This window comes from Lycorma delicatula, chromosome 3 (assembly GCF_047948215.1).
Source record: "Lycorma delicatula isolate Av1 chromosome 3, ASM4794821v1, whole genome shotgun sequence".
NCBI classification, from domain to species: domain Eukaryota; kingdom Metazoa; phylum Arthropoda; class Insecta; order Hemiptera; family Fulgoridae; genus Lycorma; species Lycorma delicatula.
Window position 1 is genome coordinate 149,098,537 of NC_134457.1, and position 15,998 is coordinate 149,114,534.

General features: G+C 32.7%; 1 protein-coding gene across 3 annotated transcripts in view; it reads left to right on the plus strand.

Annotated features, from left to right (window-relative positions):
- The window catches only part of LOC142322107 (DNA ligase 4-like), a 135,194-nt gene that overhangs the window by 79,430 nt on the left and 39,766 nt on the right, over window positions 1–15,998 (plus strand). For 2 of the 3 annotated variants that reach the window (XM_075360801.1, XM_075360803.1), the window contains 2 exons: window positions 2,292–2,416; window positions 6,962–8,076. In XM_075360801.1, the coding sequence (XP_075216916.1) occupies window positions 2,292–2,416; window positions 6,962–7,097 (261 nt within the window). In that variant the 3' untranslated portion in view covers window positions 7,098–8,076. Of the gene's footprint in view, window positions 1–2,291; window positions 2,417–6,961; window positions 8,077–15,998 lie in introns of those variants that run through there. The other variant, XM_075360802.1, reaches the window with a different exon arrangement.

Genomic DNA, 15,998 nt, shown 5'->3' on the forward strand with positions numbered 1-15,998 from the left:
TAACTTTATTCTGCTGCCATTTTGGGTACAGACATCATACCAACTTTTTATTTATACCATTTTTCTTGTCTTAAGAGACCTTTAAACGATGCATCACACAAAGGGTGTTACCATTTAAAATATTTGAGTTACAACCCTTGGGCCTTTTAATTCACTGTGTATATATCAAAAACTAAATATGCCATCTTAACAAAATAGATCTTTCAAAACAGCTAAGATACATGTGTTACTTTAGAAGTGGTAGTAAACCAACTTCCTTGCTAAATTTCTAAAGTAATGTATTCTTTTTTTAAATTGTTTTGAAAGGTCTACTTTGTCATACAGCATATTTAGTTTTTGTAAGGACCTTATTACCCTAAAAGAAGGATTAGGAGGAGATCGGTATGCTACAGGAGATCTGAGTAAAGAACAGCTCTGAACAGGACTATTTGCAGGACTATTGACTGCTAAAGTCAATAAAAATTAAGTCGTTCAGGGATTAGGTTGAAAATCTATCCCCTTTTAGTAGAGATTATTATTCCGTGTGGAATGTCAAAAAGAAGATCAAACAACCTCCTTTTGCATCTCCACCTTTAAGAACATTGAATGGATGAGCTTGTAGCAAAATGCAAAAGGCTGAATTGTTCATTGCACGCTTGTTCAAGGTCTTCCAGCTACATGAGATATGGGGAGCTGATGAGGAGGAAGTGGAAGTTACTGATTTATTGAATAGCCTGATTCCCTTGTGTTTTCCTATAAGACCCTTCTCATCTGTAGAGATATCACAACTGTTCAGGAGAGTAGAGAATTTAAAAAAAAGCTCCCGAATTTGATTATATTATTTACAAAATGTTGTTTATGCTGCCATCTAAAGCCATATTGTTCATAAGACACCTTTTTAATGCAATCCTTCGAATGATATTTTTCCTGTCAGAGTGGAAAGTATCACAAATAACAGTGGTCTTGAAACCTGGTAAAGCTTTGCAGGATGTATCTTCTTACAGACCCATAAGCTTATTGCTGACTCTGTCTAAGATCTTTCAGAGGCTCTCTCTTCAAAGACTGTTTTAATAAGTGAAGGGTTATACCCAACCATCAGTTAGCTTCAGAAGTGAACACTCAACTATTGAACAAACTTATAAAATTATTATCAGTGTTATCATTACATATCTGGAAAGAAGGGAATATTGTTCTGTGGAATTTTTGGATATGCAACAGGCCTTTGGTAAGGATTGGTTGATTGGTCTTCTTTAGAAGTTGAAGTTGAGCCTACCCCAACCATTCTGTTTAATCCTATCTAGATACTTGAATGATTACTTTTCGCAAGTTAGATACAATCAGGAACTGCCTAATTTTTTTGACATTAATTCAGGAGTTCATAAATTCAGATGACATAAATTCACAAAGTTCAGTTTTGGGGTCGATTTTATCCTGATCTTCAGTGCAGACCATACTAGGCTGGGCTATGTCACCATTGCATCATTTGTGGATGACATGGCAATTTTGGCAGTTTATGATAACCTGACTCTATCCTTGGGTAAACTGTAATCAGCATTCAAACTAACAATACGATGCTGCACTTATTCCATTCTTAAAGCAAAATTTAATACAAATTCTTTGTTCCATTTTTTCCACAAGTTGAAAATCATCGACCATACCAAAACACCTGTAACCTTTTCAAGTCAACAATAAACTAAGCATCCAATATGGCTATGAATGTAAATCTACATTAGGGACAAGTGTACCAACACAAAAAAAAAAAATTGTGACATTTGGAATTATACAGCCTGTGAAATTTAAAAATTCCACTTTTTTTTATCAAACCTAGTATATGCACATGTGAACCGTCTTGCTATAAATTTGTTAGATAATAGCGAGGATATTGTACGCCTCACAAGGCTCCATATGTTGGATCTGGGTGATGCAATGTAATGGTAAAGTCTCACGAGTAAGATGATTTCATATAAACTAGGATGATAATATGTTTAATGATGAGATGATTGTGTTTATTTCAGTTGTTATATCATTTATCAATTGTTTTATAATGTTTTTCAGAAAATGCTTTATTTATTGTTTGGTTTGTGTTTTCCAGTTATGTTGTAACTTATTTATCTATTGTTTAATTGTAATTCCCAGACATATAGTACATACTAATAGAATCTTATATTATTCGAGGAATATTACTGGTTGCGCTTCTCCTTCATATAATTGTTTTATCATATGATTTACTTTTGATTTTACTTAGGAGGAACTGATTGTAAATAAAACTTTACAAAAAAAATTGAATCGCTTGTTAAATTTGTCATTTATAGGTTGGAAAATTAACAGATAATGTTAATAGTCCATTGAAGATTGCTGCTGCCAATTTCATGTTTATGGGTGGAAAGATTGTGAACACTATTGAAGATAACATTACACATGTTATTATACATTCAAGGTAATTTTTTAATTATTGTATTTGTGCTTTTCTAATTTGTAAAATAATAATTATTTGTAATTTAATTTTCTCAGTTAGTGAAACATCTATATTTATTTATTTAAAATAATTATTTAATCAAGTGGAGAATAGATTAACAACTTGTCCAGCAGTGCGTACAAAAAAAGTGGCATTGACGTGATAGTTTTGTCAAAATATTGTGAAGAGGTAATTATTTTTTTTTGGCTTTCTTCATTATGGGATGATCATATAATATAATACAAACTGAGAAAGTCATGGATTTTATCTATAACTTGCTTAATTGTAGTTCAAAATTTTTTTCTGTATGATATTTTATGAAGTGCTATATAATGTTATGCATTAACACAATGAACATTACTACAGTATACATGAACTGCACAATATAAACAACTGCAAAAATCGGTCTGAAATTTTTTATTGTTCATCATGTCCATCGCTTAAGATGCTGCGTATATCCAAATGATATAGAACATATATATATTTTTTTAAACATGTGTTATAATAATTGATAGAGGTGCATTACTGGTATGTAGTAAAAGTAATAATGTAGATGATCGATATTAATTTTTGTAAGTTTCATATGCAATTAACAAAAAATAAGAATTAATAATGCTTGCGTACCACTTCCATAGGATATAGTATATACTATTCTAGCCTATAAAAAGCTTCATATTATGAAACCTTGTCTATAATCCTACATATTACTTATTTAGAGTTTAGGGAGCTCTACTCCTTATATATGTTTTGCTTATAATTTATCACCCTTCAACTGACATCCATCTGCGAGAGGTTATCTCGATAGTAAATACCGTTTCATTGTAAAAAAATTTGTTCTGAAAATTTTATAAATATTTTTTTTTCTCTTAAATTACATGCCTTATACTACTCCTCTATGTAATCACTACATGAATTAAGAAATCTATCATAGCGATACACCAGCTTCAATATACTTTTGTCATATTCTTCTGCCGCCAGTCCTTTTAGCCACTGATTACAGCATTTTTAAGTTCATCATCACTCACGAATTGCTTACCACTCAAAAATTCTTTCAATTTCCCAAACAAATGGTAATCAGAAGGACCTAAGTCTGGAATACATGATCAGTGATTGTAAATTTCCTGCCCAAATGTTGTCAGTAAATCATGTGTTGGACCCTTAACATGTGGATGTGCATTATTGTGTAGCAGTACGACGCTGTTGGTCAGCCATCCACATTACAGATTTTGAATGGCGCACTGTAACTTATGCAGAGTTTCGCAATAGGCTTCTGCATTTATAGTCATTCCATATGGCATGAAACCAATAAACAGTATGCCAAACTGATATCAAAAGGCCATCAGTGTACATCCAAATGGCTGTGGCTTGACTTTTGTCGGTCTGGTTAGTGATTGAGGATGACACCATTCATTTGACTGCTATTTTCTCTCTAGTGTGCAATACGAAATCCATGTTTCATTCCCATTAACAATTGAATTAAGGATCTCATCACCTTTTTCTGTGTAGTGCATCAAAAATTCCAAAGCAGATCCCATTTGAATTTTTTTGTGACATTCCGTTAAGACGTGTGGAACACAAACCTTTCTGAAGTCTTAATGGCCATGAACAATGCGACCAATAACAGCTCTTGAAACATCAGGAAAAAGAAGGACCAGGCCGGAAATCATTGAGCGACAGTAATTTATCTCATCTGACTCTGTCAAACACCTTTTCTAGGTCGACAGATGCAACATACACTCTCTGCCTCCTTTTCATGTATCTCTCACCTATTACTCACTGCAGTCCTTAGCATCCCTTGTTCCAGTACCTCTTCTAAACCCATAATGTTCTTCCTCAATACTGTCATCCAATTTATTGTATATCCTCTTATTTAGAACCCTTAATTGTACCTTAACTGTATGTGATATTAGGCTAATTGTTCTATGTTCTTCATACTTCTTTGTCTTTCTTTTCTTTTCTGTTGGTACCATTATTGTTTTCCAGAAGTCCTCCTGCCACTTTCCTTTTTCAAGTATTACGTTGCACAGATCTGTTTATAATATTTCTCCTGTCTCTCTTAGTGCTTGAACAACTTAATTGATATTTCATCACATTCTTCAGCCTTTCCTTTTTTTCATCATCTTAATTGCTTCATTTATTTCACTTTTTAATACAGTATACCATTTTTGTTCTTCAAGAACTTTGTACTCTTCTTCCACTCTCAATTCAATTTCTCTTGACTCTTCTAATGCATATAAATTCATAGTATATTCTTCCATCTGCTTTTTATTTCGTCCTTCTTTTCAAGTGTTTCCCCATCCTTTGCCTCTATCTAATATTTTCCCCATTTCCCTCTTTAAAGACTATTTCTGATGCTTCTTTATTCATTAGCTTATATCACCCTTCTTTTTCAAAATTTTCTATTGCTCTACATTTTCCCTTAAGCCACTTTTCTTTAGCTTTCTCAGTTTTCCTTCTTACATCATTATTCAATCTTCTGTATTTACTTCTACCTTCTGTTTGCACATTTTTCCACTTTCTCCATTCATTCATCTTATAAAATGTTGATGAATTTCATTCATCATTTCACTTATAACCCACTCATTTCGTACCCTTTACCTGTTTTAAACACTATTTTCTCTTTTGCTCTTTCCTTTAAACTTTTCTTAATTTTCATCCACTTATCATGTGCATTACTTGGTTTATTTCCCAGTCTAATTTTTTTCCAGCATCACATTTTCCATTTCCTGTTCCCTTAGCTTCTCCAAATCATATTAATCAGTTCTGCTGCCGCCACTCTTTTCTGGAGCCTGATGTTCACTTCTGTCATAACTAGACTGTGATCTGAATTTATATCTGCCTGCACTTTGATAATCCTTAGCATTCTTTAAACAATTTCTAAATCTTCATTGTATCATAATATAATCAATTTGATATTTTTCTCTGTTTATTCTTTATATCTATGAATATCTTCTTTTTTATGATTTTCAAATAGGGTGTTTCCCAACACTAATTCCTTCTCCATGCGGAATCTAACCATTCATTCTCTTCTTTCATTTCTAGTTCATAGATCACATTTTCCCTTCCTTCACCAATCACAGCATTCCAATCACCTAGTATCACTACACATGCCTCCTTCTTTTCTTTCCCAGTTAACTCTTCTATCCTTTTGTAATACTCTTCTACTTCCGTATCTGTGTGCTGAGTAATTGGCATGTATACTTTTTCTTCCAGTTTCTTATTTATCAGCATACTTACTCCACTTTGCATACCTTTCTGACCCTGTAAAGTAAAACTGGAAATCCCCGCTTGATATCTCTCCATTTCTTTTATATCTCTCTTCACTCATACCAAGTATGTCTAAGTTATTTTTGACCATCTCATTCTTTGCATTCTCAAGTTTTCCCCAAAGAATATTCTTAGAGTGCATTGCACTCCAAGAATATGTCTTGGTTCACAGCCCATTCAGCAAATGCCATTCTTTGATGTTTGTTGTCACCTGTTAATTTAGGCAACACTGTTATTTTTTACGGCTTCAAATGCAAATCAGTTTTTAAAATTTGCTGCACAGATCACCTAGAAATCCCAAGTAGTGCTGCGACTTTTCTTGTTGATTTGTCCAGACTCCTCAGCAATGCTGCTCTGACAGCTTCAATATTCTGTGGAGAACAAACACTGGCAGGCCGTTCGTGCTTACTGTCAAGAACTGAACCACCACTATTTAGTTTTTCGTAAAGTCTATGTACTGTTTTAAATGAGGGTGATTACCGACTTGAAACTATCTTTGTGTAAGCACCCCGCTTTTTATTTCATTAAAAAACAACACAGTCTTTTCGTGCAGTTCAACAGTGAGTTTCCTTTGTCAGCAATCTTGGAATAATGTACAAACAGTGCACTCAGAAAGAGAAGAAACAAATATTCATGAACTGCTGTCACTTCTGCCAACATAAAACACATTAATTAACCTAAACAATTATTGCCAAAACAAATGTTGGATCATTTCTCGCATCATTCGGTATATAAAGTTGTCTGAATCATTTTAAATATATTTTGTTTGCATTTTTGTAATCTTCTGTGTTCAGATAAAATATAATACCCATAAAAATAACCTGTGTTTATTTAAACACAGGTTAAATACAGTTGTGTATGTAGTTGTGTGTATTTAAACACAGGGTTAAGTATAACCCATAAATCTATATAAGTTTATACCTAAGTATAAATTTATGTAGATTTATGATTTATTTATTCTAAATAAACAAATGATTTTCTCCATAGAGCACAGTTTCACTAACTTATTTGCTATGAAGGTGGTACACAGTGCCGTATATATTTGTTCATTGTACTGCCTCCTCAGTTTGTATGAATTGTTAAGTTTTGATAGTAAGTATAAAATTAAAATAATTCACAGCAGATATTTAAAAGCTGATAAAATAGATTAAAAGCAAAATATGTGTGTGTGTTTGTATGTGTTAGTTATCAAATCATGATTATATCTATATTTTTCTAGCATTTAAGTTTGTATATTGATTCAATTTATTTAATTTACAGTGATGAAGAATATGTAGGTGAAGTAAAATCTCTTGATGGTTATCGTACAAAGAATTTTTTTATTGTGAATGAGAAGTGGGTTCTTGAATCGTGGAATGCACGTGCTTGCCTTGATGAACTATTCTTTCAGTTTTAAAAGAATCATGCTTAAATTAGTTTTATTTATTTTTTAATAATTTAAATTATTTGGTCAAAGGATGACTGATCTATCGTGCATTGTTGTTACATTTATATCTGCTGAGCACAGTATATTGAGTATTTTTATTGGATGTTCATCATCATGATATCACCATCCTTCACAAGCTTAGCTTCAGTTTCCCAGATATGGTTAATCAATTCCTCCACTGCTGTTTATGTATGGTTCCTTGTTATTCTGTGTCTCGATTACATTCACATTTTCTAGTATATTTTGATTTAGTCAATCATCTTTTCTGTCGTCTACCTACTGATCTTTTTTTACCTTCAGTGTTTTTCTCAAACCAACATTTTTGAAGTTATTATTTTGCATCTTTTTATGTGGCTGAACAGTCTTGAGTAAATTTTGTAAGTTTAGTTTTTAATTCTTCCATTTGTTTTGTCTGTTCTCTTATTATATTATTTCTGTCAATTATTTTTTTATTAATTCATATTATACTGGTATGTTTTTAGTACTATTTTTTATATTAAAAAATGTAAAATATAGATTTGTAACGTTTTACTTTAATTGTATCATAAAAAAAATTAATAAAAACTTTTAGGCTGCAAAGATGGCAGTAATAAAACTCCAGCTAACAGAAGAATGTCAGTAATGCATAATAAAAATGCAGTAGCATTTAATTATACATCAGATTTAAATATGGAAGTTACATGAAAATTCTCAGTTAGATGTTGCTAAATCAAACACTTAACCTTCTGTCCTCAGTATATTGTACCTCATGAAAACATGTAAAGTAAAATCAGTTGAAATGAATCAAGGATTTTTATGATTACATTTTTTCTTAGATTAATATTCTTGAATGACAGTTGGTAAAATAAATTTAGCTGTGATTGGTAGCCATTAACTGTGGTTGGTAGTAGTTAGATGTTATATTTTTTATATTAATATAAAAAATAAAATTTCTATTTACAATGCCTGACTTTTTATTTTGTTATTTTTGTAGCAACATTTAGATTAGTGGTTGTTATATAGTGATAATTATTTTTAGTTTTGTGGTTCATTTCCATAAAGATGTTAGTTGTGCATCTCTTTTTATTTAGCTGAATTCATCTGAGGAAAGTATAAAAGATAAAAGATGACATTTTTGAAAGAAAGGATCTGGATAAGTATGCTAGTGTATACTTAAGTACATTTTCTGGTAATTTTTCCAACATGGCTACAACAAAAAAAAGTAATATACGTAAAATCAGTTTTATTTATATTTTGTGCAAAGTATATTTTTTTATGATGATCTATAAGTTCAGACAGAATTGCAAGAAATAATTCCAGTAACTTTATGAGTAGACACACATTAAGATTTAGCACAGATGTCTATTTAGCTGGCCTGTGTGGTGCGAGTGGTAGCAACTCGGCCTTTCATCTTGAAGTCCTAAGTTTGAATCCTGGTCAGGCATAGCATTTTCTCATGCTACAAAATTGCCATTTTATTTCATCCACTTAAGCAATACCTAATGGTGGTCCTAGAGGCTAAAAAAAGTCTATTCAGATATTAAAAAAGAGTGATTGAAGTTATTAAACTTTTCATCACATGTTTTGTTACATACTTCATGTCAGGTTTATTTATTTCTCCACATTGTTTTGAAAACACTGTTGTTCCAGCCTTTTCATATTCACTTTTGTTTGTCATTTAATTGAGTTCAGTTGTACTCTTGTAATAAGGATAAAATCAAAACCTAAACCGACAACGATTGTTAACGTCTATATGCCTACAAGCGCCCATGATGATGATGAGGTAGAGTGTGTATACGAAGAGATTGATGAAGCAATTAAACACGTAAAAGTAGATGAAAATTTAATAATAGTTGGAGATTGGAATGCAAGCATTGGAAAAGGCAAGGAAGGAAATATAGTGGGTGAATACGGGCTGGGCAAAAGGAATGAAAGAGGGGACCGACTTATAGAATTTTGCACGAAGTATAATTTAGTAATTGCCAACACCCAATTTAAAAATCATAATAGAAGAATATACACTTGGAAAAAGCCAGGCGATACTGGAAGGTATCAGATAGATTATATCATGGTTAAGCAAAGATTTAGAAATCAACTCGTTGACTGCAAAACTTACCCTGGAGCAGACATTGATAGCGACCATAATTTGGTGATAATGAAATGTAGATTGGGGTTTAAAAACCTGAAGAAAAGGTGTCAGATGAATCGGTGGAATTTAGAGAAGCTTGAGGAAGAGGAGGTAAAGAAGATTTTTGAGGAGGACATCGCAAGAGGTCTGAGTAAAAAAGATAAGGTAGAAAATGTAGAAGAAGAATGGGAGAATGTTAAAAAGGAAATTCTTAAATCAGCAGAAGCAAACTTAGGCGGAATAAAGAGAACCGGTAGAAAACCTTGGGTTTCAGACGATATATTGCAGCTGATGGATGAACGTAGAAAATATAAGAATGCTAGTGATGAAGAAAGTAAAAGGAACTATCGGAAATTAAGAAATGCTATAAACAGGAAGTGCAAACTGGTGAAAGAAGAGTGGATTAAAGAAAAGTGTTCAGAAGTGGAAAGAGAAATGAACATTGGTAAAATAGACGGAGCATACAGGAAAGTAAAGGAAAATTTTGGGGTACATAAATTAAAATCTAATAATGTGTTAAACAAAGATGGTACACCAATATATAATACGAAAGGTAAAGTCGATAGATGGGTGGAATATATTGAAGAATTATACGGAGGAAATGAATTAGAAAATGGTGGAAGAAGAGGAAGTTGAGGAGGATGAAATGGGTGAAACAATACTGAGATCTGAATTTAAGAGAGCATTAAAAGCTTTAAATGGCAGAAAGGCTCCTGGAATAGACGGAATACCTGTAGAATTACTGCGCAGTGCAGGTGAGGAAGCGATTGATAGATTATACAAACTGGTGTGTAATATTTATGAAAATGGGGAATTTCCATCAGACTTCAAAAAAAGTGTTATAGTTATGATACCAAAGAAAGCAGGGGCAGATAAATGTGAAGAATACAGAACAATTAGTTTAACTAGTCATGCATCAAAAATTTTAACTAGAATTTTATACAGAAGAATTGAGAGGAGAGTGGAAGAAGTGTTAGGAGAAGGCCAATTTGGTTTCAGGAAAAGTATAGGGACAAGGGAAGCAATTTTAGGCCTCAGATTAATAGTAGAAGGAAGATTAAAGAAAAACAAACCAACATACTTGGCGTTTATAGACCTAGAAAAGGCTTTCGATAACGTAGACTGGAATAAAATGTTCAGCATTTTAAAAAAATTAGGGTTCAAATACAGAGATAGAAGAACAATTGCTAACATGTACAGGAACCAAACAGCAACAATAACAATTGAAGAACATAAGAAAGAAGCCCTAATAAGAAAGGGAGTCCGAAAAGGATGTTCCCTATCTCCGTTACTTTTTAATCTTTACGTGCAACTAGCAGTTAATGATGTTAAAGAACAATTTAGATTCGGAGTAACAGTACAAGGTGAAAAGATAAAGATGCTACGATTTGCTGATGATATAGTAATTCTAGCCGAGAGTAAAAAGGATTTAGAAGAAACAATGAGCGGCATAGATGAAGTCCTACGCAAGAACTATCGCATGAAAATAAACAAGAACAAAACAAAAGTAATGAAATGTAGTAGAAATAACAAAGATGGACCGCTGAATGTGAAAATAGGAGGAGAAAAGATTATGGAGGTAGAAGAATTTTGTTATTTGGGAAGTAAAATTACTAAAGATGGACGAAGCAGGAGCGATATAAAATGCCGAATAGCACAAGCTAAACGAGCCTTCAGTAAGAAATATAATTTGTTTACATCAAAAATTAATTTAAATGTCAGGAAAAGATGTTTGGAGTGTCGCTTTATATGGAAGTGAAACTTGGACAATCGGAGTATCTGAGAAGAAAAGATTAGAAGCTTTTGAAATGTGGTGCTATAGGAGAATGTTAAAAATCAGATGGGTGGATAAAGTGACAAATGAAGAGGTATTGCGGCAAATAGATGAAGAAAGAAGCATTTGGAAAAATATAGTTAAAAGAAGAGACAGACTTATAGGCCACATACTAAGGCATCCTGGAATAGTCGCTTTAATATTGGAAGGACAGGTAGAAGGGAAAAATTGTGTAGGCAGGCCACGTTTGGAGTATGTAAAACAAGTTGTTGGGGATGTAGGATGTAGAGGGTATACTGAAATGAAACGACTAGCACTAGATAGGGAATGTTGGAGAGCTGCATCAAACCAGTCAAATGACTGAAGACAAAAAAAAAAAAAGTACTCTTGTTACTTTGTGATTTGCTTCGTTGTGTATGGTGTAAATGTTTTGTTGGTTGATGCTGTTCATGCAGAAAGACGAAAAATTAAAAAAAACACTATTGCAATATTAGAACGTTATTTGATTTGTTTATAAAATACATTCAGCGTATAAAGTGTAGATTGTTCAGATGGTAAGAATGATTGAGACAATGAATAATGTTTCATTATGACAATATTTTTCAGATGTTGCTTTGATATATAATCAATCCATTTTTAATTTGATAATTGCTAGTGTACGCACAGTTTATTTTTGTAAGCATAAGAAAATTAAAATTTCAAGATTTTGATTAAACCTTGAAACATAAAACATAAATTTATAGTTTGAATGAAAGTTTATTTTGTAAGCAGTTTTCTAAAGTTGTAAGTATTGATGAAGGAAAAACTGATAGAAATAAATTAGGTATTCTTAGCAGAAATTTAAATGCCAAAAAAAATATTTCAACATCACATACTATAATTATTTTTAAGAGAAAAATAAATTATTGTAGTATGGCAGTTTATATTAATAATATATAAGTTAGTATGGTGATATTACTGTATATGTCTGAAGATGTGAACATTATAATAATATTTTCTGTAAATGTATGTATTGATGTATTTTTGCTGTCAAATATAGTTTTATTTTTCAACAAAGTCCCCTTTCAAGGAGATGTACTTTGTCCAGTGATGCTCTAACCTGTTTAACCCTTCCAAATAGTAGATGGTGTCTTTCCCTGTTAAATAGGTGTTTATGTATGCAATGACCTCATCCAATGAAAATCTTTTTTCTCCAAGTGAAACTATGGTTAGGAAACAAGAAAAAGTCACTTGGGGCCAGATCTGGTGAATACGATGAGTGGTCAACCAATTCAAACTGCAGTTCATGAATTTTAGCCATGGTGATCATCGAAGTCTGAGCAGGTGCATTGTCCTAATAGAAAAGCACTTTTTTCTTCAAATGTAGTCGTGTTTTTGCAATCTCTGCCTTCAAGTTATCAAGTAATAATGTGTAATACTGTCCTGTTATTGTTTTACCTTTTTGAAGATAATTGATAAACAAAATTCCGTTACTATCCCAAAAAAACAGTCGCCATCATCTTTCCTCCCTATGGAAACGTCTGCCTTTTTGAAGCAGATTCACTCTTTGCAGTCCACTGTTTTGACTGTTTTTCGTCTAGGGAGTGTAGTGGTGGATCCATGTTTCATCTACAGTTATGAATCGATGCAAAAAATCTGACTTTTTTTGCTTAAACTGCTCTAGCAGGGCCTTGGAAATGTTCATTTGAATCCGTTTTTCGTCCAAAGTTAGTAAACACACCATAAAAACACTCACAATGACTTACTTAAATGATTATCAAACAACTAAGTGTCCAAAATGGCTGATATTTTAGTGAGTATCTTTCAACACAACCACTAAATTCCCTGACTTTTGTTGATGAGTGCGCCATCTTCATGTTGAGGCTCAAAATGTTTCAGACAACCCTCGTACTGTAGCTAATAAAAAACTGGTATTGAGGTGAATGGTAGATAATTTAACTAATTTTTTCACCAAATCTTTCCACTATTTTGTTAGAGTAGAGGTGGAGATGGATATATTTTTTTTTTATAAAGTGTGTACTTTGAAAAAAACAATTGATTATTATTGTTTTGTACTTTCTGGTTTCAATTATTTATTTCTTCATTGTCCTGCATTTCTCTTCTAAACATGATCCAAATTGATGGTGCAGGTGTATTATTTAAAAAAGTCTGCTTTAATTTTATTTTGTGCTATAAAAAATTTTATGAATTATTCTGTCCATACCATTTTGATTTTTAGCTTTAAAGTTGGCAAAATTGTTGTACCCATAATGTAGGCAAAGAAATAGCGACTGAAAGGTTGGGGAAGGTATGTAATGAAATTGTAGTATAATGGTTTGAAAGAATTAATCCTTCAGTATCTTGTTTTATTGTATATGCAAATGAATTTTCATATTAATTTTAAATTGTCAGGAGTGTTTTTCTCAAAAAAAAAAAAAAAATTTTTATCACCCATCATTTCACATCATGAAGGATTTATTTTTTTTCTTATTTTTTAAACTGTTATTCCATAAATATAGACAGTGGTCTATAAAATAATAGTGGGGATTTAAATGGTAGCTTCGAAACAAAGCATTGCAGAGAGATGAACTGTACATTAAATAAAAGAGAAACACTCCCTAGTTTATTTGTGCAAAAGCTAGCGCATGCGTGTTGTGCTTCCAGTACACACTAGCAGCACGTGCATTTTAGTCATCATGTTTGCGATGAAGAGAAAGGTTCAGTGTGTTGTGGCTTGCTATGTTTGAGTCAGTGACATGTGTTAGGTGTGAATACTGCAATTAATTTATTGCTGACCATGCTATATTGCCTAGATTGAGCATCACTTCTGTCTAATGGATGTAAGTAATTATTGTCTATGATCAATTTGTGTTCTGATGGTTGGATAAATCAGATACTAGATAACACTGTAAAGTTGCAGAAGCTTCCATTTATGTGGCCAACACAGTTGTGTAGTATATATTTATACTTAATTTTTCTTACCTATGAGAATAGTATTCTGGGTGTCTGACCAACATTTTTATTGAATTGTGTACCTATAAAATCACCAGTGCATGATTCTCAAGGGGCTGTGACCAATTACTTCATCAGCATCTAATAAATAATTATATTGTGTTAGAAACATTTTATATACAAGGGTTATTTTTTGTTCAAGGTCTGATTGGTCACGAGATTAAAACCACAGTGAAAATAACAAATTTTTTATTTGTAACAAGTACTTACTTAGTTACGCTATTTCTCTACATAGTCGCCACTCTGATTTAGACATTTGTCATAGCGTGATACCAACTTTCCAATACCGTCATCATAGAACAGAGCCGCCTTTGTTTTCAGCCATGTTTCTATGCTGGTCTGCAGTTCGATGTCTGTGCCAAAATGTTGTTCTCCTAGCCAGCGTTTCATGTGAGCAAAGAGGTGAAAATCGGATGGAGCCAAGTCTGGGCTGTGTGGTGGGTGATCAAACACTTCCCAACGAAAACGCTGCAGGAGCTTCTTTGTTACAGCTGCAGTGTGCGGCCGAGCATTGTCATGGAGAAAGACAATGCCTGATGACAACATTCCTCTCTGCTTATTCTGAATTGCCCTTCGTAGACCAAGCATTTTGATGATCAAGCACCACTTTTCATATACTAAGTGCTTTTCAAGCACTTTTTATATACAGTCTTGCACTTGTGCGTTGGTGCATTGTCGTGCAACAAAGACCATGTCCCTTGCTCCTGGTATTTGGGTGAATTCGAAGAATCCTTGCCCATAATGCAGAAGTAATAGTCGCTGTTCACCATTTGACCTTCTGGTACAAATTCTTGATGGATAATTCCTTTGGAATCAAAGGTGAGCAAAGTCTTGATTTGGCTTTTTTGAATACGCACTTTCTTCCGTTTGAGTTCTTCTGGATTCTTCTATTCCGAGCTTTGAAGCTTTGTGAATTGCTCATATTGCTCATCGCCAGTTACATCAGCCATTCTTCTCATTTTTCGCAGTACTCCACTGTAATCTTTTTGATTGGCAGTCAGTATGTGCGGTACAAAGCGAGCAAGGACCTTTTGTTTTCCTAAATTTTCTTTTAAAATAAGATGGACCATGGATTTCGGAATATCAGTGAGCTCTTTGATGAGTCTCACAGACACACAACAATCATTTCAAAGAATTTCAGCCACTTTTTGAATGTTTTCTTCAGTTTGAACTATTATTGATGGACCTGGCTGTGGATCATCTTCAATGCTCTTTCTGCCATCACAAAATCTTACAAACCACTTGAAATTGTTGAAAATATTGTTATGGCTCATTGCCTGACTACCATAAACAGTCTGAATCATTTCAAAAGTTTCTGAAACACTTTTACCTAACTTATAACAAAACTTAATGTTAGCGTGTTGTTCCATTGTTGTTTTTTTGACTGACACTCAAAATGTTATGTCACATGTTATATCATTATAACTAAACAAAAGATAATAGCACCTTGACATTTTTTGTGGTAAAAAGCTCAAATATATCATTATATAATCAACATATTCATTTAGAGATGGTGCTGCTAGTTATATGAAGACTCAATAAGTCATCTTTTCCATAGAACAGACTGTGTGCTGTGTGTATATCCTCATTAGGTTGCTGTATATATATATATATATATACACACAGGTCTGTTAAAGTATATATATGGTTCTGTTAAATATGTAATAATAAAAATATGTTTAAATGAGGTGTGTTAAAAAAGTAACAAGATATTGAAATTTCTGGGGTTGTATTAGCTTGATTCTCGGGATTTTTTCGTTGTGGTATTGGTATAAACATGCCTGAAAATTATCTATACATATTTAGCCATATTGGATGTTTAATCTATTGTCAGCTATCAAAAGTATAATACTTGTTTTGGTGGTACGATCGGAAATTTTTTATTTGTGTAAATAATAGATCAGAGAATTTGCATTAAATTTTGCTATAAGAATGGAATAAAGTGTAGCAATGTTTTAAAAATGTTAAATATTTCTTTTGGTGAGCCTGCTATAAGTAA